The sequence below is a fragment of the Neoarius graeffei genome, chromosome 28 (genome assembly GCF_027579695.1).
Source record: "Neoarius graeffei isolate fNeoGra1 chromosome 28, fNeoGra1.pri, whole genome shotgun sequence".
Taxonomy (NCBI): Eukaryota; Metazoa; Chordata; class Actinopteri; order Siluriformes; family Ariidae; genus Neoarius; species Neoarius graeffei.
Window position 1 is genome coordinate 53,064,470 of NC_083596.1, and position 23,616 is coordinate 53,088,085.

The 23,616-nt window shown below is 41.8% G+C and overlaps 1 protein-coding gene across 1 annotated transcript; it reads left to right on the plus strand.

The window, feature by feature from the left end:
* Window positions 1-349: 349 nt before the first annotated feature.
* Window positions 350-22,422, plus strand: ercc6l (excision repair cross-complementation group 6-like). Its single transcript, XM_060912752.1, has 4 exons — window positions 350-486; window positions 1,226-1,270; window positions 3,195-4,932; window positions 19,899-22,422. The coding sequence occupies exons 1-4, from the start codon at window positions 452-454 to the stop codon at window positions 21,711-21,713; spliced, it is 3,633 nt and encodes a 1,210-aa protein (XP_060768735.1). The 5' UTR covers window positions 350-451; the 3' UTR covers window positions 21,714-22,422.
* Window positions 22,423-23,616: the final 1,194 nt, after the last annotated feature.

The following is a 23,616-nucleotide window of genomic DNA, read 5'->3' on the forward strand; positions in this document are numbered from 1 at the left end:
AATACTATGAGTCGACTATATAGGGTGTAATAATTCTCACTATACATTTGGACAGCAGTACAAAATGCTGGACTGTAGTGGACAGTGAGCTCTGCGCTGTGTAGTCCACTGTACAGTGAGGAGCGAGTGATTTCGGACACAGCGTCTGCATGACACTGCTGCTGCAGATTGTGGGAGTGTTTATTCACTGGAGTGGCGCGTGGGGGCAGTAATGCGCTTTAAGGCTGCTTTTCAACTGGAGACGCAAAGCGCGAACAAGCGCAGCTACTCTCTAATTGGTGGAGCGCCAGGACAAGCTGCTATTTGATTGGCGCAGCGCTTGAGCGGGAGCGTTTGTTTCTTCCGCGTTTGTCTGTCAGCTGTACTTGGTCGGGGTTTTCCAGTGCCTCGCGCGCTTGTGTTAATTAGTTTAGCGTTTATCGTAGTTTAGCGGAATTAAAGGGAAAAAAATATGGAAGCCGAGCAGATAACGGAGCAATTAAACCGGTGAGTGAAAACGAGCGCGAGATTTTAACGGAGTTAGTCTCATATACTTAAACTCTGTGCACCTCAGAACACGAACGAAAACAAACACCCCCCCCCACCCCCCACCCCCACCCCCCTGTAGCGCGGGCGGTGTAGCGGGCATCGCTGTCGCCTCACAGCGGGAAGGGCCTGGGCTCGGGCCCAGTGGCTGATGGGGGGCTTTCTGTGGGGAGTTTGCATATCCTTCCCGTGTCTGTGTGGGTTCCCTCCGGGTTCTCCACAGTCCAAAGACATGCAGTTAGGTTGATCTGGGGCGACCTTGGGCTGAAGTGTCCTTGAGCAGGGTACCGAACCCCCAGCTGCTCCCTGGTGTTGCTCACATGTGTGTTCACTTCTTCAGAAATGGGTTAAATGCAGAGAGGAGTTTCCCAAGTGTACATGTGATGAATAAAAGTTGTTCCCTTATACACCTCGGAACACACACATTCTTGTGTTTTTATGTATGCGTGCACATGCATCAGAATATATTCATAATTATACATTAAACTCCTCAGTTTCTACATTATCTCCTTATTTCTTAGTTTCTGTATATCAGTGGTTTATTGTTGTTGCATTACAGTTTGGTGTAACTTTCTTTTTTTGGTGTTGAAAATCCTGGGTTGTGAGGACATTGAGTTCAGAGCACAGGGTTAGCTGTGATTCAGCCCCCTGGAGCTGAGAAGTGTTTTTCATTTTGTGTGTTTTTGTGTTTTATTTGCAGGTCTTTGAGTATAAATGATGCGGACAGTGAGGAGCAATATAACAGGTATCAGTACACGCTGGCTCTTTGTGTGGTGGCGGCTCATGCACCACGGGACTGCGAGCGGTGTCTCTCTTGACTTCCATTTGTTCTGGTTTTCTGAAACTGGAGCTGCCTCCATTTGTTGTTTGTCACCAACACCCAAGGACTGAATGAGGTCCTTTTCATTCAGTGACCTCATATTTCAGTATTTTTTTTTCTAAGTTTGTTTTTACACAGTTAATATTTTCCATTGCATATCAAGTTAACAAATTAAAGAGAAAAAATAACTTGGCTTAAAAAGAGAGATTTTAAATCTGAAGGCACATTTTGGTGATGCCTGTGGCTGCAGGATGATGGTGGTGAGAGTAGTGTGCTCTGAATTTTGCTCTCTTACCCAGAAAAGACCTAACTTCTCATCAACATACAGGGGGGAAAAACACAACTGCTTGTGCGTCAGAATCACCCACATCATACACACAAACTGAAATACACCAACGTAACATGCAAGGAAACAAGACACTACAGTAAACACTAAAACAAAACTTGGCTCAGAATAGAAACAATTAAAACCTAGAAAATCAGATCTGGCCTAAAACTGTAAAATCCATTAAAGTTCTTTGATGGTGTAGGTTTCAGTAGTTGGGGGGGGGGGGGGGTCAATGAAATGCCACTTTAGTCTAAATTAAATGAACAAAACCATGCCTGTAACCTCAATAGTGAAATGAGCAACAGTAAGTGTTTCCAGGCAAAACAAACCTTGCCCGGTAGCACTTGCAGTGAATATGAAGGAAGATATCACAGGAAAAAAAGGACCCGTATGAGTCCTGCTTATAAGTTTTCTGATCCATGTCCATACAGTAGATATAGTGTGTGTGTATGTATGTATATATATGTGTGTGTATATATATATGTATATATGTGTGTGTGTGTGTATATATATATATATATGTATATATGTGTGTATATGTGTGTGTGTGTGCATGTATGTATGTATATGTATATATATATATATATATATATATATATATATTAAAAAAACACACACGTGTGTGTGTAATATTTAATCTATGAGGCAGTAGCCACGAAAATGAAGCATAATTAAAAAATGAACAATTTAAAAATCACAGAAGTAAAATATACCAAGTGTCTGTACTTTTATATTATTCTACTCTAAGTTTTGGAAACTGAAACCTCCAAACCGAGGATGACAGACATACACGCTGTCGCCATGACCCAAACTCTTATTTCCCGGAAATGGCCCGGCGCTAGAGCTCAGTGGAACGCGCTTTCCCTCTGTAATAAGCATAAACATGTCTGAAAGTGATTTTCTTTAGTCTAGTCTATTTATTTTGAATGGTGAACTGAATTGTACACGCTCACCAGCCATTTTAATCAGAACACATGTATGCGCAGTGCACGACTGTTGCATTCTTGCAGCACGATGACGTAGTGGCTAGTGCCTCTATATGAGGCAGTAGACACAACAAAAACGAGTTTGACCTTTTTGGTGACCTTCACTGGAGGTTCTATTTGAGACCAATGACCATCTATCCTGAAAGTTTCATGAAAATTGATCCAGCCGTTTCCCCGTAATATCGTTAGCAAAAAACAAAGAAACCCGACCGAAAACAATACCTCACCCGGCTTACTCTGTAGCAGGTGAGGTAATGTATAAAACGATCAATATATTGTGGGATTTTAATAAATAAAATGATACTGAACCTATTATAATCCTACACTTTCACAATTTGGTCGTGTTTCAGGCAGTGTTTATTTCAGAAAAACAGGTTTTAGTTTAAAAAGAACCGCGCTATGATTATTGAAGACTTATTTCCTTCTGTTATCAGTCACTTGACACAAATGGAGCTGAGCAATTTCAGTGTCTTTTTTTTTTTTTTTGCGCATAAAATACATCAAACCTGTGTGTGTGTGTGTGTGTGTGTTTTAGGTTCAGGCAACAAGGAAAGGAAGCTGCTCAGCGAGGCGATCTAGAACTTTCTCTACGTTTTTTCCGCAAAGCGTTTGATTTGCAGCCGAGTGACAAAATACAGAGTCGAATCCATCGATTGGAGGAAGCCATAAAGGAACTGAATGCATCGGAGGAAGATGAGGAGTTTGTGGATGTGGTCAACAGTGGATTGATGATGTATAAAGGACTACACGATCAGCTGTATGAGCACCAGAAAGAGGGTGTGGCCTTCCTGTACAGCCTGCACGGAGACGAGCGGGGGGGTGGAATCCTTGCTGACGACATGGGCCTGGGTAAGACGGTGCAGGTTATTGGTTTCCTGTCGGCTATGTACGATGCAGAGCTGATCAAGCACACGCTTCTCGTCATGCCCACCTCCCTCATCAAGAACTGGCTAAGTGAATTTGAGCGCTGGACGCCTGGTCTTCGTGTCAAAGAGTTCCATGGCACCAACAAATCGGAGCGTAGCCGAAACCTGGAACGAGTCCAGCGAGGGAGTGGCGCTATCGTTACCACTTATCAAATGCTAATTAATAACTGGCAGCAGCTGGCATCGTTTAGAGGGCAGGAATTCTTTTGGGATTACATCATCCTAGACGAGGCGCACAAGATCAAAAGCTCCTCGACAAAGACCGCAAAGAGTGTGAGTGCAGTTCCGGCACGGCACCGCCTACTGCTCACTGGCACGCCCGTCCAGAACAACCTGCGGGAGATGTGGGCACTGTTTGACTTTGCCTGCCAGGGTGCGTTGCTGGGCAGTGCCAAGACCTTTAAAGCAGAGTATGAGAATCCAATCACACGTGCGAGGGAGAAAGACGCCACGCCTGGAGAGAGAGCACTCGGGCTAAAGATCTCACAGAACCTGACCGAGCTCATCAGGCCGTACTTCCTGCGCAGAACCAAAGCTGAAGTACAGAACAGGAAGCAGCTTGCACACCGAGCCAAAGAGGAAGATAAGGAACAGGAAGTGCAGAATCGGAGTGTCAGAGTGAACGAGATCCCATCTCTAACGCGCAAGACGGATCTGATCGTGTGGACGTACTTGAGCGATGTTCAGGAGGATATCTACAGACAGTTCATCTCTCTGGACCATATTAAAGAGTTGCTGACCACCACACGATCGCCGCTTGCAGAGCTTACGGCCCTCAAAAAGCTCTGTGACCATCCCAGATTGCTCTCTGCCCGAGCTGTTGCACAGCTTGGACTTGGGGAAGGGTCAGGTGACTTCCACAAGGATGATGGCCAATCAGCTGCGAGCAGCATTGTGGGCGTGACTGAAGAGACGCTGATCGGTGAGTCGGGAAAGCTGCGTTTCCTGTTGAGTCTAATGGAGAGTCTGAGAGATGAGGGCAAGCGCACACTCATCTTCTCCCAGTCCAGGAAGATGCTGGACATCATTGAGCGTGTGTTGACCAACAGGAAGTTCTGTCTGCTGCGTGTGGACGGCACAATCACTCAACTTGCTGAGAGAGAAAGACGCATTGCTCTCTTTCAGACAGACACGCGCTACTCTGTCTTTCTGCTGACCACGCAGGTGGGCGGAGTCGGTCTCACCCTCACCGCTGCCAACAGGGTGGTGATCTTCGACCCCAGCTGGAATCCTGCAACGGATGCACAAGCGGTAGACCGAGCGTACCGTATTGGCCAGATGCATGACGTTGTCATCTACAGACTCATCACCTGTGGAACTGTGGAGGAGAAGATCTACAGACGACAGGTGTGTGTGGTGTTTTTATATTTAAAAAAAAAAAAAACACCTGTTCATAGATTTAGTGTAGATGATGAATTGTCTTAAAACTGTTTTAAAAGGAGTCAAACTTGAGGCCAGCGGCGTGGACTGGGACGATTCTTTAAATTCGTTTCTTAAGACAAGGATTTTTTAAGATGTTACCTTGACAGTTTCGGCGATAAACTTCCGCCTTCTTCAAAACAGTCACCAGATGTCGAGTGGTGACGTGCCTTATCAGCTGATGTTACTCTAAGGAGGCGTGAACGTCCCGCCCAATTTGACAGGTAGTTCACGCCTCCTGCTGTCAGGTCGCTCCTCCAGGACGGCGCTCCAGGTGTGCGACGGCGCGTACGCTCCCTCATCCCGGTTCATCGTTCTCTGCGCACGCTTTCGTATCTCCACTGCCTCTAAAATCCAATGCTGGAATCTATTTTCTTCAGCGCGAATGACTCTGGCCTCTTCCCAAATCATTATATGATTTTGCCGTTTACAGTGGTCTGAAATGGCTGATTTTAAGTTTTCTTGGTGTGCTTTCTTTTTCGGATCTTGTGAGTCTTTTTGTTTCTTTTTCACATTCTATTTGGTGTTCTTTTTTGCGAGTATGGAAGCATCTGCCCGTTTCGCCAATATAAACTTTATTACATGAACGGCAAGGGATTTCATAGATGACGTTGCATTTATTGTCCAGTTGTATTTTATCTTTGGGGTGAACTAGCAGCTGTCGGAGGTTCTTGTATGGTTTGACCGGGGTGTTGATATGGCATTTCTTCATGGATCGTTGGATGCGTTCTGTGACTCCTTTTATGTATGGTAGTGTGACAAAGCCTCGGTTTGTTTTTTGTGTTTTTCCTTGTTTGTTTTTTTTCCTTTGTTTGTGTCTGTAATTTCCCTTTTCGGATTGCCCACGGTGGATATTGGCAGTTTTTTAATGCCTGTTGGATGTGTTGTTCCTCCTCCTGTCTGTCTTTCTCCTCCGTGATGTTCTGTGCTCGGTCGTATAGTGTTCTGATTACTGACATTTTGTGTGCGATGGGATGTTCAGATGTCCAGAGTAGATATTGGTCGGTATGTGTAGGTTTTCTATATGTTGTGATTTTAATGTTCCCTTCTTCTGTGTGGTGTATTTTTAGGTCCAGAAAAGCTATTGTCTTAACCGTTTCCTCTTCGTGTGTGAATTTGATGTTGCCTGTCTTGTCTATGGAGTTTAGATGATCCGTGAGTTGTTGTGTGTGGCCTGTTTTGGTTATTTCAAGAATGTCATCAACGTATCTTTTCCAGAAGATAGGTTTGCAGTCATCCGGTGCTGTTTCTATGGCTCGGGTTTCCAGATCCTCCATGAAAAAGTTGCATAGAGTGGCAGATAGCGGGTCCCCCATTGCAAATCCCTCTTTTTGTCTGTAAATTGTGCCTCTGAATTGGAAATATGTGGATGTGGAAATGAAATGTAATAGTTTTATGTCCTGTGCTGTAAGTTTTGTGCGTTTTTTCAGGGTTCTGTCTGCTTTTAGCCGGTTTTCTACTATGTTGAGAGTGTTTGTGACCGGTGTTTTTGTAAAGAGGGATATGACGTCATGTGATACGAAAATTTCATCCTTTTTAATCTTGATTTCCTTTAGTTCTTTCGCCAGTTGTTTTGAGTTTTTGCAGTGGTATTCCGTGAGTCCGAGGAGTGGTTTAATTATGTCTGCCAGCGTCTTGGAGAGGTTGTAGGTAACTGATCCTATACTGTCTACTATGGGTCTTAGTGGTGCTCCGGGTTTATGAATTTTCGGTGTGCCGTATATCCGGGGGGTGATGTCTGCTGTGGGGATGAGGTGGTTGTATGTTTGTTTATCAATTTTATTGTTGTCCATTAACGGTTTGAGTAATAGTTTGTCTTTTTTTCTTTTCCTCCGTCGGGTCTTTTTTGAGTATTTCATGTGTGTTTGGGTCCGTGAGCATTTCATTCATTTGTTTTTCGTATTGATTAGTGTCCATGATAATCGTGGTCCTCCCTTTATCAGCCGGCAATATTGTTATTTTCTTGTTCTTTGTAAGCGTTCCGATGGCTTCCATTTCCTGTTTAGTTGTGTTTCTGGGTGGCGGTTTAGCTGAGGTGAGGATGCCTGCTATTTCGTTTCTTAATGCGGCCTTCTGCCCTTGGTCCTGTAACATGTTGCATGCTAGTTCCGTGGCTAATATTAATTCTTCATTCGGGATTTTATTTGGTGTGATGGCATAGTTTAGTCCCCGTGAGAGTATAGTGTGTTCTGCTGTTGTTAGTGTGTGTTTAGACAGGTTGCAAATCCATTTTTCATTTATTTGCCTGTCCTTGCATTTATTTTGTTTCTTTTTGATAAGTCTATTTAGTTTTTTAATATGGCGTGTTTTTGTTTTTGAGAATGCTTGTTCTTGTATTATATTCAGATGTTCTTCCATATTTTTTTCCATGTCCCTGCTGAGTTTGTACCGGCGTTTGAAATCTTGTGTTCTTTGTGTTATTTCTGTATTTAAGTTGTTGATTTTGTTTGTCGTGCATCTAATTCTTTCTCTTACCAGAGTCATTCGCGCTTTTTCGATGGCTCTTTCCGCGTTTCTTGTTGGAATTGGATTTTTTATGTAGAGGCTTGCTGGAATGACGCCTTCGTCCCGGCAGCGGAGATGGTTTCTTTGTCGCGCCAATTTTTTCTTTAGCTTTTCCAGGTAGCGTACCTCTTTGGCACAATCTTCTCCATAACTTATTTTTAATATGTAGTGAAAGTTCATTATGTCTACCTATTGAAACTATTCTTTAAATTCGTTTCTTAAGACAAGGATTTTTTAAGATGTTACCTTGACGGTTTCGGCGATAAACTTCCGCCTTCTTCAAAACAGTCACCAGATGTCGAGTGGTGACGTGCCTTATCAGCTGATGTTACTCTAAGGAGGCGTGAACGTCCCGCCCAATTTGACAGGTAGTTCATGCCTCCTGGAGCGCCGTCCTGGAGGAGCGACCTGACAGCAGGAGGCGTGAACTACCTGTCAAATTGGGCGGGACGTTCACGCCTCCTTAGAGTAACATCAGCTGATAAGGCACGTCACCACTCGACATCTGGTGACTGTTTTGAAGAAGGCGGAAGTTTATCGCCGAAACTGTCAAGGTAACATCTTAAAAAATCCTTGTCTTAAGAAACGAATTTAAAGAATAGTTTCAATAGGTAGACATAATGAACTTTCACTACACGTGGACTGGGACGCTTCTGTGACCAACGAAGTCCTGTCTTTTCTCATACTAACTTGTATATCTGAGCAAAATACGCTTCAAACAGTAAGGCAGATATTGAAGAACTATGTCAGGCATTTGCAGAGATGCCTACTAGTACAGATTGGCCGTATTTTGTACGGAAAAGTTACGTAAATACGATGTTACGGCAAACAGTGTTATTCTGTACGGAATTCTAAAGTCTTAAAAAATTCCAGTGAGTTGTTTTTAAATGTCCAAGCGACTTTTTCAATCCATGCGCGATTCACGGCTATTTATTTTTACGACAACCGCACATGCTGTGTGTGACATGCGCAGGTACCGCACATTTGTTCGCGCTATTTTCGCTCGGCATCACACACGCATGGTGTTGCTTCTCAATAGTGGAAATGAAACGCTCAGTATCGGGACAAGTGAAGCACAGGTCTCCGGTGTTCCTCCCACGATATACGGTAGAATGGCCGTGCGTTACACCCAGTCAAAAGGGCAATGGATACGCGCACTGCAAACTGTGTAGAACTGACATTAACATGGTGGTCGCGATGACTGCAGGCGGCATGTCAACTACAAAAAACATATGGAGTATGCTGAAATGGCGAGTCAGGCGGAAAGTAAATCTGGGGGTATTCAGCAGTTTTTTACGAAATCTGTGGATGAAAAGACACGGAACGTGACGCGTGCTGAAGCGGTGATGGTTGACCTGTGCTTGGAGTTGAACTTGCCAATTAGTGCCATGAAATGTGAGTTAAACTTATTCAGTTTCTTTTTACATGTATGATTTTTATTCACTGAAATATCAAACACTGGCTGTACTTCTTTAATTCAAAGTCTTTTTTCTTTTTGATACTTTTTATTTAGTTTTTCAATTTAAGAAGAAAAAGAAAAAAAACAAAACAAGAAAAACAAGTTGACAACAAGCTGTCAAGAAAATAAAAAAAACAAAACAAAACATGGGGGCTCCTCGATCGATACCGGTAAATCTATATTAAATGTCCAGTGTCTTTACTAGTTAATGTGACGCGCCCTCAATTGTTTTGATAAAAGCAGTCCATTTCTCTCATTTCCTATGAAAAGTTGCTCCTCTAGATCTGAGAGAGAAAGTCATCTTTTCCATTAAACACGTTTCCTCTACCTTGTCCATCCATTGCTTAATGCTTGGAGACTCAGCTTTATACCAGCATTTTTGTTATAGCTTTTTTACAAACCATCAGCAGTATTTTACATAGATACCAGTCTCTTTTAATAATCACATTTTCATTAAAGACACAAAAATAGAGGATCTTCACATTGTTAGGAATTGTGTATCCCGAGATTTTTCCCATTGTAACACATATATTACCCCAGAAAGTTTGAATTTTGGGGCATAGCCAAAATATATGGGCGTGGTCTGCACTCATGTTTCCGTACTGCCTCCAGCACTGTTCTTGTGATTGAGAGAATTTGCTCTTTATAAAGGGTGTAATGATAAAACGAATCAAATTTTTCCAGCCAAATATTCTCCACTTCCTTGAACTTGTAGATGAATGCTGTGCACACCACATAAAGCGCCACTCCTCTTCTGATATTTCTGTTTAGTTCTTTCTCCCATTTTGCTTTAATGTATCCTGTGTTGATCCCATTTTGTTTCTGAAGACCTTGATAAATTTTTGAAGTTATTTTTCTATTCCTCTTTTTATAGGCTTCAGTCAGAATATCTATCACTGTATTGCCCTCTTTGGACAATGTTGGTCTGATTCTTTTATCATAATAACCTCTTATTTGCAGGTATCGGAAAAAGTCTTTGTTTTCTAGTCCAAATTCTTTTTGTAACTCTCTAAAACTTTTAAAGAGCCCTCTGTGGACTAATGTGCATATAGCTGTAATGCCCCTGTCCCACCATCGTCTGAATTCAGCATCTCTGATTCCTGGTTCGAATCTGGGATCTAGAGCAGGCCAAATTAATAATTTGATGTCACCCTCTATATTGTATTCTTTTACCATCTTGTTCCAGATAACCAGTGTTTGTTTGATAATTTCATTCTTGCTTTGCTGAGCCAATTTATTTCCTACCTCCCCTAATATTGACTGAATCCGACAACTTTCCATCTTGGCCTCTATGTCTTTCCACCTAGCCTGATATAGAGGGCAGCATGTACAGACCAGGAACCTTACTTGAGCTGCGTAAAAATATTGCTTCAGATTAGGCAAGGACAGTCCCCCCTCCTCTTTTGGTAATTGAAGTGTCTTATACTTGACCCTCGGTCTCTTTCCGGCCCAGATAAATCTAGATACAAGTTTGCCCCAGTATCTGAATTGTGTTTCTGGAATCAACTGTGGGATGGATTGGAAAAGGTACAACAGTCTCGGTACCACATTCATTTTTATTACCTCAATTCTTGTCTCAAAGTCCATGTTAAAGGCTGACCACCGCCCGATATCAGTCTTGACATTATTGTTAATGTTATTATAATTTATTTCAAATGTTTTCATGTGGTCTTTTGCCACTGTCACACCCAGGTATTTAATAACTTTGGAATTCCATTTGATTTTGTATTTTTCTCTAATTTCTCAACCTGGAGAATAATTCTGTGTAAGAATTTGTGTTTTTGCTATGTTTAATTTATAGCCTGAGTATTTACCATAGTCTTCTAATATCGACATAAGATTAGGAAACGTCCTATCCGGGTCTTGGAGGGCCACAATAACATCAGCGAAGAGCCCTATCCGATGCTCTCGCTTTCCTATATGGATTCCTTCTAAGTTGTCGTTTTGCCTTATCATTTGTGCCAGCGGTTCAATAAATATAGCAAACAAGGTAGGGCTTAAACAGCATCCTTGGCGAGTTCCTCTCTGTAAAATAAATCTGTCAGTTAGGTGTCCATTAATTTTTATCCTTGCTGTTGGTTCATTGTAGAGGCCTTGGATACGTTGTATTATCTGTTTATGAATCCCTAGTTTGCCCAAAACCTGATACAGAAACCTCCAATTGACGCAGTCAAAGGCCTTTTCTGCATCAAGGCTCACTAGTACTGCTCTCAGGCCCTGTTTTTGAATCTGATCTATTATGTGGAGGATACGTCTAATGTTATCCTGAGTCTGCCTACCTGTAATAAAGCCTGACTGATCCTTGTCTCTCAAGTCGGACATAAAATTTTCAAATCTTTTTGAAATTATTGAAGTAAAAATCTTATAATCCACATTTAGAATTGAAATAGGTCTATAGGATTCACAAAGTTCTTTATTTTTGCCTTGCTTTGGAATAACTGAAATTATGGCCTCTCTCCAAGAGGGGGGCAGTTTGCCCTCGGTCAGAGTCAGATTGAAAGAACTCAGAAGTAGTGGGGTTAATTCCTCCCTAAATGTTCTATACCACTCGCCAGGGAATTCTTCACTACCTGGTGTTTTGTTTGGTTTTAATCTGCTAATTGCGGCATCTAGTTCTTTTTTTTGAGCCAGATTCGTAATAGGTCTGTTTAATGAATCTTAGTTTTTTCTCAACCTCTTGACTTAAATTGTCATCTATCTGCTGTCTCACGTTGATTATTTGTTGTAAAACTGGTTTATCTTTATTATTTTTATGTTGCTGTTCCAGCGATATTAATCGATTAACCAACTTCTTGTAGTCTTCCTCTCTAGCCTTTTTTTGGTAAGCTGCCCTCGCTATAAACCTCCCTCTCGTTACAGCTTTAACCGGGTCCCTAAGTATGGTAGAATCCACTGGGCTGTTCAAGTTGTTCTCCACGCAGTGTTTAATTTCTTTCTTCACCTCCTCCTGTGTTTTTTGGTTATTCAGCATACCCACATTTAATCTCCATAATGTATTTTTATTTCTTCTAGATAGTTGGATATTGAGGTAGATAACACTGTGATCGGACAAGTCAGTTACCCCTATTTTACATTCCTGTACTCTGTCTATTGTATTCATAAAAAAATAGTCAATTCTGGAGTACATTGAGTGCGGGGCAGAGTAATGTGTGTAATCCCTCTCTAATGGATGCCATTCTCTCCAGACATCGAACATCCCCAATTCAGCTAGAGAGGTGTTGACAAGTTTTGATAAACGAGTCTTAGATCTCTTATTTGTTGTGCCCAGTTTAGCATTCAAAATCATGTTGAAATCCCCCGCACATATTAGAATTCCATCATTTTCCTGGGTTATAATCTCAAACAATAATTTCAAAAACTTTTGATCAGAGTTAGGTGGCACATAGACATTGACCAAAGTAACTAGATTATTATCCAGTTTCCCTTTTACTATTACATATCTCCCCTCTTTGTCGTTTATTTCTTTGATGACTTCAAAATTGACAGAGTTGGAAATTAATGTGGCGACTCCTCTCTTTGGACCTTTCTTAAATGAGCTAAAAAAAACCATTTTTAAATCCAAATTTCCTCAATTTTTCGTGTTCTTGTTGAGTTAGATGCGTTTCTTGTAAGTATATCACCTGGATTTTTTTCTTTCCGCAGTTTTGCCATTACTTTTCCTCTTTTAATTGTATTGTTTAAGCCATTCACATTTAAGGACGCTATTCTCATGATGTTACATTGCATCACTTATAAAAATAAAGACAAAGGAAAACATTGGTAGCCCCACTAACAATGCCAAAACGTTGGCATGAAACAAACAGAGCAAATATAACAGATGGACTTCCAAACAATTGAGGAGCTCTCCCTCCTCACACAGTCTGATCCCGTTGGTGGATCTAGGGAAAACCCTCTTAAGTAAAGAGGGGCCTAACTTAGTAATGACCGGTCCTACAGTGAGGGTTATGGTCATTCTAAATGAGTCCAACGTTAGAATTTGGAAGAAAAACTTAAGTAACCCAGGCCTCCAATAGTCACTTTTCTTTTAGCATATGAATAGCAGGGTAACCATTATTCTGACAACTAAAAAACACAGGCTATCAGAACATTCCTACCGGTTATTGCTTCATTGTATAATCGCTTATCTTAGTCAAAGAATCTTCGGAACTCTTGCAGCTTTTCCTTGGCTCGTGCAGCTGCTGTTGTGTGGCTCTTCCGGGGGGATCCCTCATTGGGCTGCCACTTCATTGCTGTGCGGAGCCGTGACTCCAGCCCGGCCGCCGCGGTCGTCGGTGTCGGAGTCTTCTCTGCGAGTCCGCGTCTCACTAGCTCCTCCTTCACCTCCTCCGCGCTGTTGTAGGTTCGGGGTCCCGTTTCCCAGTGGATCCTCATTCTGGTGAATGGTGTCTGGAACCGGATGCCCTTCTCCTTCAAGATTATTTTAGCAGCGTTGTACTCCTTTCTCTTTTGCACAACCTGTCACGTAGTCGTGGTCGAATGACAGGACTTTGTTTCCCAGCTGTATTTTCTTTTTCCATGCCTCTCTCAGAACTCTCTCTTTGGTAGAGAATTCCAGAAAGTTCACAATAATGGGTCTCGGCTGGGCTCCGTCCGCAGGTTTCTGTGCAAGCGATCGATGCGCTCTTTGAATTTTAAAATCTTCCGGCAGGTGGAGCTCACGTCCGAACAGATCTTGAACAAACTTGGCCGCGGACTCGCCCTCCTCCCCCTCATTTACTCCGTATATACGGAGATTATTTTTCCTCGATCTGGATTCCAAATCGGTTAACTTATCCTGAAGAGCTTTTTGTTCTCTCAGTGAGATGAGAAGAGCATTGTTAGCCTCCTGTGCCCAATGTTCCAGCTTTTCAATCCGCGACTCAGCCTCATTAATTCTGCCGCTCTGTAGCTGCTGTTCAGTGGCGACTTTAGCGAGTTGTCGGTTTATATCCTGTCTGAAATCATCCAAGTCTTTTTTCACGTCGCTCCTCAACGTTTCACCAAATGAGCGAAGGGCATCTTTTATTTCTTTTTTAAAATCCCTTATCTCCTTGCTGATAACTTCTAGCTCCGAGCCCATTTCTGCCTCGCTTCCAGCGAGGTGTGTTGTTTCATGGCCACCGTCATCTTCCATTACATGTTTAGCTAGCGGATCCTCCATTTCTTCTGTCGTCGGGTTTTTAGCCTGAGCAAGTCGAGTTTTCTTACCCGTCACAACTTACCCCGTCACATTACAGTTGGTGTGATTTCAAGCTGTGGTTATTCGAGTTATCGGGGTTTTATTTTAACACTTAACTATCAGAGCTCTGATGCCACGCAGCCTACCACGCCATGTCCAAACCGGAAGTCCACTAATTCAAAGTCTTTTCAGTGTTGCAAGTGCAAATGTACATGTAGTATGATCAAAAACAGAATTTTATGATTAGTGTTGCTGGGATTGTGGCAAAAAATGGATCATTCCACTGTTTTAAATACAATTATAAATGTCATTTTATTCAATGTCTCTTCTGAAGCATTATGCTGAAGTATTTATATATTGGGACATTAAGATAACAATGTCGGACTCTCTTTGGCATGAAATAAGAATTTTTAAAAAAAATTTATTAGAATCCGTTAACAGGTAGAACATTTTGCCAGGCAATATAATATAATACTTTTGAGGAGTTACATTCAATACCAATGATTGGTAGTCAACTGTAATGTCTGCAAACGGGGAACACTATTGTATTTAGAAAAATGTGATATATTGTATGCTCGAGAAATTTGTTGAGTGGAAATTCAATTGAGATGGCTGCTCGTGTTTTGTTTATTCAGTTCACACAAAACAGTTCTTTTTAATAATTTAAATGTTAAACATATTGGTATATACACCTCTTTATAATGGAAATGCGCATAAATCAATGTTACTGAAAGTCATTCCAAAATACTGAAAAATGTTTTCGAGAATACTGAAATTCAAAATTTGGGGTAGGCATCTATGCATTTGAGCTTGCTGTGACCTTGACGCTGTTTGGATCAGTTTTAAAATCTAATTGGTTCATCTGCCGATTACGATGATCATTGAATTAAAAATCCTGCAGCATCTCGTTCTTGAGATATAACACTAATGAGAATCTGGGACAGTTGGACAGACAGCCTGATAACCCTAACCCCACTTGCACATCAACAACTTGAGACTATAAAATAAAAAAAAAAATTAAATCATTTATAGTTAGACTAAAATGAAAATATGATGACAGACCTGTGTAAAATTTATACTCCTGGAAGGCCAAAGATCACCTTGACTCATCTGGAGTACTTTATTTCTGCACTTTGGATTTTTGGCTTGCTCACATCAATGTTCTGTGTGGAGAAAAATGGCCTTTGTACCATTTTTATATAGAGATGCACTTGAAACATCAAGTTCTATGTTTTTGGTATTTAAATCTACAGCCAGAAACGATTTTGTTTATAAAACTAATTGTTGAAGCCCTGAAAAGAGTGGTGGCCCTGTAGACCTCAGGAGAAGCAGTGAGGAGCTCTATTCAGTTGTAAATTTTAAGAGAAGTAAAGCTTCATCAGGAATACTGTTAACTTTGTATTTAAAAAAAAAATTGACATTTCATAGCTTACTTCTGTTATTTCGGTGTTCATGTCTTCAGTATTATTTTTAAACTGTAAAAGACCCCCCCCCCCAATATTTAAAGTAATACAGGCACCTAAATGAATTCCCTCTTCCTGATGACTCAAATATAGTTCTGATAACTTTCACCCGCAAGATGATTCGTGAACAATAACCTGGCCCAAAGTAGCATGATGGAACAGATGGGAACTGCAGCGCCTTGTTGTGACAGATCGGGGAATCTCCAGAAACCGGAAGTGGCAGTTTATATACGTGTATTATGGTATTAATGCAGTGTTCCTTTGTGGTACTTTACAATATTGAGAAGGTTTTAAATGAATACTGACATGTAAATAATTTCCCTCTTCTTTCTGACGCCGTGAAAATAAAGCAATCTGGCAGACAGATGATGCGCTCTATTGTACACACTCCATTACTCCTGAGTGTTGAAAATGCTTGAAAACAATGACTAACCCAGGCTTGCAGTGGGTAGGTACGCTTGGGTAGCTGGGAAATTTTTTTTTTTTAATTTTAGCCTTTAGGTAATAAAATAGAGTAGCTGTAAACAAGCACTGTTCTGGTACACTGGCTGAAGTCTAGTGGCTACTTTGCGCTCCATTTGTTTCCACTATGTCACACCTGCGCACTGTAACGTGCATTAGACTGACTCTTTTGCACGCTGTGGACAGCATGCACGCTGTAAATGACTCTCACCTGCACAGGATTAAGGCGCAATCAGTGCACCTATATAAGCAGGGTTCTCCACGAGGGGTTTTAGAGGGGCGGGCCGCCCCCATTTAATTTCTGCCGCCCCTTTACAAAAGGAAGAGACGTCCCTTCGCTTTCTTTGTGACAGACAGCCTTTCTTTGTTGGAGTACCGACAAAGTACACTACAGACAAAAAAAATTACATCACTGTGTTCAGGAGAACCTTGTGGCACTCAATGTGGAAGAATTTTGTGAATGTCTCCTTCCGTTTTCGTGTAAATCCCCGTTGTTTGGAGGGAGCACTCTGAGGAAAAAGTGCAATTTCTGTGTGATACTGTCTCTGCACTCAGCGGGTGGGGGAGGGGATGCTCACTGTCTCTCACACGCGGGAGGGAGGGGCTGCTCGCTCTCGCGCGCACGCGGGAGGGAGGGGCTGCTCGCTCTCGCGCGCACGCGGGAGGGAGGGGCTTGTAGCCTCATGGCAAATCATACATTCACACATTTTCCCACAGGGGAATTGTTGGCTCGAGTTATAATTTATAATGCTTATGTATATTCTTTTACAAAAGTGCAATATTTTGATGCTGTTGAGCCATTGATCAACCTTTTTTTGTGTCTATGTTGTAGATGGGAAAAGTAAAATAAGCAAAATTTACTTAAAGATGGCTCTTTTTTTATTTTAAGTTATTATAACTTGTTTCTCAGGCACTCAATGTTAATAAACAGGCCTACATTTGAAATCTGTTGACCTCAGTTTTCATTCTTGCATTAGCTTTATGGAATTCATTGTATTAATTAATTTGCACTGAAGTGTGCAAATTAATTAATACAATGAATTCAAGTGTGTGTAATGTTTGATGTATGATCTGTTTTGTACCAGTCCAATTGATTCCTCTATTCTAAATGATTATTATTTGAGAGTATTTTATGCAAATGACTTATGCAAATTTGTTTCAGGGTCATCCGATTGACCCCCACCCACCTATATTTTCAATCCGTGGAGAACCCTGATAAGGACCTGGTAAACACTCGCAGATCTTGAAGTATTGCGTTGCTAACACTTTACAGAGCTTTAGTTTCTGTTTGCGTCTCTTATTTTCTGATCCTTGATTTCCTGTTTCTCGTGTTTGTTTGCTGCCTAGCCTTTGATTGTCTGTTTTAGAGCTGCAGCTGTCGGTCATTTTGGTAATCGAGTATTCTGATTTATTCCATTGAGTAATTGGATAAGAAATACTTTTGATTTATTAAAGAGTGATAGAAAATATACAAGAGAAAATAAGATGGGTATCTTTAAACAACTGATTTTCTTTTGAGAAAAATTAACATTTTAATTCCTTATTGCACACTACACATTTGAAGGATGTCTTCTGAAATGTAAAAACAAACAGTAACTTTTAAGTTACCTGAAAAACATTATACAAGCAAAAGCAAATATGAAAATACATTGACACAAAATGCCTTTAAGCTGTGCACCTTCACTTTCAGTCCTACAAGTTCCAACCTAAGCCAACAAACTTGGGCATAATGTGAGCCAGTTTTCTGCCTTGCGTTCTACTGAAGCTTAATGTAGCTTAATGCCATGGCACGTGTCTGTGACGATTGTGTTCAAAATGCTGTCTGTGAACTCTGCTGCTTGCTCAGTTGAACACGATGCAGCTGTCTGAACAAAGCTGTCCATACAATGCTGTGATTTACTGAAAGAGATTAAATTATTATTGATATCTCTTACTCTGCTTAAATATCAGACCGTAAGGTGCAATCTGCACCTGCTGACCCTGATCACTCCAGTCAGACTATAATGAATAATACCTGCTGTATGGGATTGGTACATTTTAGGCTTCAGTTGCTACTTCCTGATATTATGCTCTTGTGTGTTCCATGCGTGTGTGTGTGTGTGTGTGAGAGAGAGAGAGAGAGAGAGGGGGGTGAAGCAACAAATATGGAATAAATGTAGGTACTGTTGGAGAAATGACTAACGTTAGTATGGATTATACCGGACATCTATTGGGCATATCTGGTAAGCCTTTGCTTGTTGCATGATTCCGTTTTGTCTGATAATTGATGCACAACCTGGGTCAAAAGTGACCTGGCTGAGCTTTTATTTAAGCTGGGTTTGCTTAGCTTGTGTATCAGTGTTGAAAAGGGCAAATCAGCTTGTTCCTCAGCTAGCAGCTGCTAAGCTAATGTCCTGTTATCATGACATTATTATTATTATTTATTTATTTTTTTTATTATTATTTCTCAACACTTTTTTCCACATCAGTAAACCCTGTGAATGCAACAAGAAGCCATGATCTTGATTAACTAGCCATTGCATATATCCATAATTACTGAACATCATACTGATTTTGTTACTTTGTCTTGGATCTGCTCTGTGGACTGGATGCTTTCTGTTGAGGTGCTGTAGCATTGACCATGTGCTGTTGCGGTAGGCTCGTACGGCTTTGCAGTACTTTCCACACAGTTTTTGCTCCGTTTTATCTTGAAATGATCCCAGGCTTTTGACATTTTCTATGCATACTCTTCTCTTCGCCCCTTTCCGTTTTCTCCCTCTTCCTCCATTTTGCAAACCGCACCATCAAATCGTGTCTGAGGTCTCCGTCACGTATCCACAGCAGCTTGTTGTGCCACAGTAATACTCATCCATGTGAAACACAGTGAGCTGATAGGAATTAAATGAGGTCTCCATGCAAAAATATGCATTGATCATTTTTAGTAATCGAATTGAGTTACTCGAGGAATCGTTTCAGCCCTCGTCTGTTTGTGCCTCACTTGACCTATTGCGTGTTTCACAGTTTCTCGATTTTATGCTCACAAATTTGGGATTGTTTGCCTGTTTTCAATTTTCTTAATAATAAACTTTCTTCTGCACTTATATCCATCTCCCACCCGTTCCTGACAGAATACTTCGCCCACCTGAGACCCTAAGCGACATCTCTCTGTGCCACTCTGGGCTTTTGGGAGGTTGCTATTCAGTGGGCAACTGCTGAATTAGAGCAAAAACAAATTAATCTTGGCCTGAGTTATAACTTAGCATAACAGTAATTCCTGTCAAGAGCATGTCAGTAAAAGATTCTAACAGCTGGTATTGGTAATTATTAATATAAACAAAAACAGGTGTTCCGTTACACTTGTCCCTCCACCATGTCCGCTTGCCGAGATCCGAGCAGCAGTCGCTCGCCTCGTTGTGGTTGTCAATGTGATGGATCCTGGTACGGCTAAAACCGGTAGGGCTCGATCCCAAGCCCTACGTTCTCCCTCTCCTCCTCTTCCCCAACTAACTCCTCCTCTTCATCCCCATCATTCAAGACCATCCACATGTTTTCAGCCAAGTTCTGTTGGCATGCCTTCCAGGCAGGGGTTTGCCAATTTGTCATTTCCGGTTTGGGTTGTTCTCTGCAGAAGGGATGGGAATTCCAGGCATCGTGTCGTGGGGGGAGGTGTGCGTGTTTTTATTTTGCGTTTTCACCTCCACACTTTGCAGTTACATCAAAAATTGAAAGTTTATGTTCAAATCTGTAAAATGACCCAGAGGAGACCTGTTTGTGTCAGTATCACCTTTAAAATTTTTCCTAATTAAACTTCAACTGTTTGTGTGTGTGTGTGTGTGTGTGTGTGCACAACTGTTTTCTCCTCCTATAGGTGTTTAAGGGTTCTTTGATCCACCAGACGACAGGCGATAAGAAGAACCCGTTTCGGTACTTCACTAAGCAGGAACTGAAGGAACTTTTCACACTGGAGGACACGCACTCCTCTTCCACTCAGTTGCAGCTGCAGTCACTCCACTCATCTACGTGTTGGTCTGACCCTGAGCTGCAGTGTCACATTTCTGCTCTGAAGGACATGAATGTGTTCGGTGTGTCCCGTCACGATCTGCTGTTCTGTAATGAGGAGGATGAGGATGCGCTGCAGGATGAAGAGACTCATTACATAGACCAACGTGTGCAGAAGGCGCAGGAGCTCGTCCAGGCAGAGTCGCAGCTGCACGGCCTCAGAATGGACGGCGTGAATCAGAATACAGAACCCGCTTGGCTCCGGCTGTCACGGCAACAGCGCCCGGACCAACAAAAAGATGCACCCCCCTGCCGTAACTCGAGCCCACCTGCCGTGGTGGATCTCACCTGCTCAGGATCGGATGAGCTGGAGATGATGAATGTGGATGGAGGGATGCAGGTGAAGGGCGAGTGTGTGATCGATTTATCTACGCAGTTAACAGAGAACAGTTTTGTTGAACAGGTATTGAAGAGCGTAAACGATGGGCAGAGTTTAATCGTCGAGAAGTCCGATCGTATGTACTCTCGCTCGAATCTGATCGTACATGTCTCTCCCTTTGAGCAATCGGACTCCTCTGTAGCTCTGCTGGGGACGGAGTCGATACCCAAAGCGTTTTCAGAGGTGGAGTGGGGTTCACCGAAGGCCTGTGTTGATGCTGACTCTGATGCCTCTAAAACTCTGAGGGTAGGGTTAGATTCATCTGTACCACCAACAGCAGAGTTGGATTTGTCGAAATCTATGGCTGGTGTGGAGTCTGATTCAGAAGAACTGATGGGGACAGAGTCTTTCCAAGGGAACTTTAATCTGCTGCTGGAGGACAGTGCAGAGCTGCTCTCAGAGGATAAAGCAGAGGAGGTGGATCAGGAAGTGGTGGAGCTAAGTACAGGGGGTGAAGACTTCCAGCTGCAGATGGATGACACTAAAGAGAGGCTTAATGAGAGTAACTGTGAGGGTGTGGGACAGAAGCCGGTGGTTTCTTCGCCAGCAGACGAGTCGTTCCTCTGGCCCACCAAAAAGAAAAAACTGCGTGTCATCTATGATGAGGAAGAGGGGCATGAAGAAGAAGAGGTGGAGAAACCTGTTTTGGCTAGCAGTCCTTTAGCTGACAGCTTCAATGACCTTGGATGTTCCACACCCAAATCTATGCTGAGTAACGGCACCAGATGCATGAACATATCGATCGCATCACGACGCTCCCTGGTAGAGTCACTGCTGCAGGACATGGAGGAGGAAGGGGAGGATGAACCAGAGGTGGAGGGCAGCTCTGAAGGGTTAGTGCTTTGGCAAGCATCTGAAGCCAGTGGAACATATGCTGATGAATCGGTGTTTGAGGAGGCAGAGCCTAATGGAGAAACCCTATATTCAGAACACATGAGTGAATGTGAGGAGGAAGCAGAAGGTGGTGGAGTAAAGGGTTGCACTGATGAATCCACTGATGTTGAACTGGCCTCTAGTGAAGTTTTGGATCAGTGTGCGCCCTCTGAAGTGCAAAATCTGAGTCCGAATAATGTCAAACATCCAGAAGAAACGTTTGACTCTCTGGTGCATTCTGGGAAACGGTGTTTGGCTGAAGGCAGAAAACGGGAAGCACTGGACTTTTTTCTAAAGGCTATCGACATCAACACTGGAGACACTGAGATACAACTGCTCATCATCCAACTGTACAGACAGCTGAGTCACTGACAGATGCACGCACTCATCCAACTGTGTCGATAGCGGAGTCAATCTCGCATGTGCGTGCACACACGTTGTGGTGGTATTATGCTGCTTCCTTGTGTGAGTGAATGTTACTGGTCAGACACACATGAGCAGCTGATTTGATGTGAGCATTTTTCATTCCTGCTTTTTTTTTTTTTTCAACTCTTTGTAAAACGTTTTGAATAAAAATGCATTTTGGAATTTAATAATGTTGTATTGCAGCTTTGCTCAAGAGTGTGTTTTAGTGTTGGTTAGTGGGGGGGTGTTTTCAGGTAAAAACACTAGATGGCATGAGTTACACGGTCATTTATGAGAGCTGTTTAGAAATGGGCCTAGATTTGATGAGTGCTGTACGAGGACTGTTTTTTCTTTTTGTACGTCATAGCAAGCACAGATCATGTGTGTGGACACAAGCTCTACCCACAAACCCCTTCTGTACGTTATATGGATATAACTTGGCCAGCTCTTCTAATTTACATTAAACATGCCTTAATTATGCATATTTTCAATAATGAGCAAATTGCAGTAAAGAATTGACTATAACGATCTGTGAAAAGTATATCGTCCAAAATGGAGAGAAGAAAAACAAATTTTAGTGAAGCTCTGATTGTCTGATCTTACTGTAAATGGAAAGATTTATGCATGTGTGCTGTATTTCATAAATCTGTCATTGGATTAAAAAAAGTTTAATGGATTTCTAGCTTCACGTACAGATTACATTACGTGGTATTTTGTAGACACTCTTAGCCAGAGTGACGTACAAGTAGTGCAGAAGTCCGGTATAAGAAGTCCTGAACTTCGAGACAAGAAAGTTCTAGTGCCACCTGAACAAGTGACAGAATAACACTTGGTGTCATATTCTGTTGAAGTACTAGTACTCCACAGGCACTCAAAGAAAACAATTCAACAAGACAAATGAGATGATGTGAACTTGATTGATAGCTGCTTTTTATTCATTCAATGTTGGTTGTTATTAGGGTTTTCATGTATTAATACAGGACAAGCTTTCATCCTGAAATAATGTAAACAATGCTTGCTTAAATGAATTGCTGAAGAGGTGATAACCAAAAAAAGCTAGTTTTTGTGTTTATATGAATTTATAATTTTATAAATCTGCTCTGAGATGCCAAATCTCGGTTTTACGGTTCCTCTTGTGTGGTGTAATTTTTCTTTTCAGTTCAAGCGTGTGATGAGGTGAAGCTCCACAGCTGTGTCCCCGATTCATATTTACACTTAAAATATCATTTTAGCTGTGTATTAGTTTTATTTCTTTTTAATTTTATTTAACCAGGCAATCAAGGGTATTGGGTTGGGACCCGTCCGTACCAATCTTCAGTAACTACTGAATTGTCCCTAGCAATTTTGATTACGTCAACCGTTATAGGGTAGGGTTAGGGTGAAAGATTTCCGTTGCCCTGGCCAAAGCCGGGGCCTGTGTTCTGCACGGGCCTGTCCAAAGTTCATCTACCCCCCCCCCCCCCCCCCCCCCCCCCCAGCCTAGACACCACATTCCCCAGCAAACATAATCTTTCTGTACCTTTATCTGGATGTTGGTCGAAGGGGTTGGTGATCAGTAAGGCAAGGCAAGTTTATTTATATAGCACATTTCATACACAATGGCAGTTCAATGTGCTTTACAGAAGTAAAAACAAAAACAGTAAACAACAGAGAAATAAAATTACATAAAATAATTGTATCTTTATTCTAAAATAATTAATTAAAAGAATTAAAAGAAAATAATAAGAATTAAACAATAGTAGAAATAAAATATTAAAATGCCAAGGAGAAAAAGAAAGAGAAAGGGAAAAAAAAAAACTAGCAGAATAAAATAGAATAAAGTTAAAGTAAATTTAAAACATGCAGAGAAAGTAAAGATTATAAAAAATGT